The sequence below is a fragment of the Oratosquilla oratoria genome, chromosome 18 (genome assembly GCF_046742065.1).
Source record: "Oratosquilla oratoria isolate Oo_2021 chromosome 18, ASM4674206v1, whole genome shotgun sequence".
In the NCBI taxonomy this organism is placed as follows: Eukaryota; Metazoa; Arthropoda; class Malacostraca; order Stomatopoda; family Squillidae; genus Oratosquilla; species Oratosquilla oratoria.
The window spans coordinates 40,900,608-40,903,795 of record NC_134794.1 but is presented as its reverse complement, the minus strand read 5'-3'; the positions used below and the strand labels follow the sequence as shown (position 1 = coordinate 40,903,795).

General features: G+C 43.2%; 1 protein-coding gene across 1 annotated transcript in view; it reads left to right on the top strand.

Moving 5' to 3' along the window:
- LOC143035166 (uncharacterized) overlaps positions 1-1,350 on the top strand; it is a 35,422-nt gene extending 34,072 nt beyond the window's left edge. Inside the window, exon 9 of the mRNA XM_076201809.1 lies at positions 979-1,350. Within this exon, the coding sequence (XP_076057924.1) occupies positions 979-1,030 (52 nt within the window). The 3' untranslated portion in view covers positions 1,031-1,350. The remainder of the gene's footprint in view (positions 1-978) is intronic.
- Positions 1,351-3,188: the final 1,838 nt, after the last annotated feature.

Genomic DNA, 3,188 nt, shown 5'->3' with positions numbered 1-3,188 from the left:
CTCCAGCTTTAAGTCATCCTCAAGCAGTGCTACCCCCCACAAACATTAGCACCGCCACCATTATCACCATCACCACCAACATCACTATCACCACCATTATCACCATCACTATCAACATCATTATCACCACCATTATCACCATCACTATCAACACCATTATCACCATCACCGCCAACATCACTATCAACACCATTATCACCATCACCACCAACATCATTATCACCATCACCACCAACATCATTATCAACACCATTATCACCATCACCGCCAACATCACTATCAACAACGTTATCACCATCACCACCAACATCACTATCACCATCATTATCACCATCACTGTCACCACCATTATCACCATCACTATCACCACTATTATCACCACTATCACCACCACCATTGCTAAGTCATTTTTTTTTAATTTATATGTGATTTTATTCATTGATCTAGTTATTAATCTGGTTATTGATTTGGCAGTTGACATTACCTAGTTATTGATCTAGTTATTGACCCAGTCATTGATATAGTCATTGATCTAGTTATCGACCTAATTATTGATCTAGTTATTGATCTGTTTATTAATTTAGTTATTGATCTAGTTACCTAATTATTGATCTAGTTAGGATGCAGTTATTGATCTAGTTATTTACCCAGTTATTGATCTGATTATGATTATTGGCCTAGTTATTGATCCAATTATTAATTTAGTTATGTATCTAGTTGTTTATCTGGTTACTGATACAGTTATTGATCTAGTTACTGAACTAGTTATTAGTCTAGATATGGACCTAGTTATTGATGTGGTTATTGATGTAGTTATTGATGCAGTTATTGATTTATTTATTGATGTAGTTATTAATGTAGTTATTGGTGTAGTCATTGATACAGTTATTGATGTAGTTATTGATATAGTTATTGATGCAGTTATTGATGTATTTATTTATGTTATTGATGTAGTTATTTATCGTCTCTCTTGGACAGCATCCGCGGGCTCTACCGCCAGCTGGAGGGAGAGAAGAAGCACCCAGTGTGATGACTCGTAGTGAGTCGGGGCGACTCGTAGTGACTCATGCAGACTCCAAGTGACTCCTACTGTGACTCGTAGTGACCGTGTGATGACTCGTGGTGACCGTGTGATGACTCGTAGTGACCGTGTGATGACTCGTAGTGACCGTGTGATGACTTGTAGTGACTCACGGGGGACTCGTAGTGACTCAGGCAGACTCCAAGTGACTTCTACTGTGACTTGTAGTGACAGTGTGATGACTCGTAGTGACTCGGGGCTGACTCAAGCTGACTCAAAGTGACTCAAAGGCCTCCGTCCTAAGAACAATAAAGCAATTCCACTATTGACATTTTTTTTTCCACCTTGATTCGGTCACTTGGTAGTGCGGCCCCGGGGGGCTGGCACTCGCTCTCCGGAATAAGCTGTAGAAGAATTGGCAAACGGCGACTGTCCTTCTCCTCATCCAACTTCTCTTCCTCCTCCTTCTCGTCCTCTTCCTCCTCCTCCTTCTCTTCCTTCTCCTCCTCCCACTCTTTGCCCTCCTTTTCTTCCTCTTCTTCCCACTCATAGTCCTCTTCTTCCTCCTCATTCACCTCCTTGTCTTCCCCTCCTTCTCTTCCTCCTCCTCCTCTTCCTCCTCCAACATATCTTCCCCCAACTCTAGTTTCTTCTCCACCTCCAACATTCCTCCTCCTCCTCCTCCTCCTCCTCCTCCAACTTCTCTTCCACCACCTCTTTATTCCACCTCCTCCTTCTCCTCCTCCTCCTCCAACTTCTCTTCCCCCATCTCCAACATTCCTCCTTCCTCTCTCCCTCCTCTAATTTCCTCTGCTCCTTCGGCTGATTCTTCTCCTTCTCTTCTTCCTCCAACCCCTTTTGCCTCCTCCTCCTCCTCCTCCTCCTCCTCCTCCTCCTCCAACTTCAGCTTTTGTTGTTCCTATTGCACTTCGAACTTCTCTTCCTCCTCTTCCTCCTCCTCCCCCTCCTCTTCCGCCTCCTCCTCTTCCTCTCCTTGCTCTTTCTCATCCTCCTCCTCCTTTCCCTCCTACTCTTCCTTCTCCTCTTACGCCTCCTCCTCTTCCTCCTCCTCTTCCTCCTCTTCCTCCTCCTCTTTCCTCTCTTCTTCTTCCTCCTCCTCCTCCTCCTCTTTCAATATATTTTGCAAATCTGTGTACTTATAATGTATGATAGATATTGGCAAATCTATTCCTGTACATATGAAACTTGAATACGATGAAAAGAAAAACAGCTTTAGAATTAGAAGAAAAAATAAATAGCAAGCTTAGTTAATCTGCACACACGAGGAATCCTCCATTTTGTTTTTGATATTTGCCTTTGACCACGAACGAAACAACAGACAAATGTATTTGGAAAGAATATCTGAAGGAAACATAGGACGCAGGTGTGTTTCCCCGGCGCGGGGATAGGAGATGTTAGAGATAGGATTGAAGAGTGTTTAGTAGGGGAAGGTAGGGACTCCATCGTTTGCTTAAGTGCCGGAGGCAATGATATAGGTAAGTTAGGGGGTTAGGAATTGTTTGCGCGGTTCCGGGGTACGCTAGACAAGATCATGAATAAGGGAGATGTTCCTGTTGTATGTGGAATCCTTCCGAGGCGTAGAGTTGGAGGCATGTGGCATTCCAGGACTATTGCAATGAATTGCAGGCTGGCAAAACATTGTAAAGCCAATGGATGGGCATTTGTCGACAACTGGGATCGCTTTTACGGTAAGAATAATTTATATACAAGGAATGGGGTGCACTTGTCGCCCAGGGGATTTCGGCTCCTTGCTGAATTCCTTGAGGGAGAAGTAGGCATCTTACAGGTTTTTTTCGGGTAGATTACGTGGGAATAGGGGCGGAGGGGGGGGGGTGAGTATCGGAATATAGTTTAGGCAATAGAAACAGCTCAGACAAGGACTGTGATAAGAATCACCAAAGCAAGTGGAGGGAGGATAAAATTAAAGTTTACTATACAAATAGCAGAAGCGTAATTAACAAAATTTATTTGCTGCGAGGTAAAGCATGCGTAGAGAATTTTGATATTATAGCTATTACTGAATCCTGGATCAACATGGCTGATAAACATTTCCTTCCGGAAATCGAAATAGAAGGATATAAGTTTTTTTTTCACAAGGACAGGGTTGGCAGGAGTGGGGGAGGAGTAGCACTTTTTGTTAAAAATA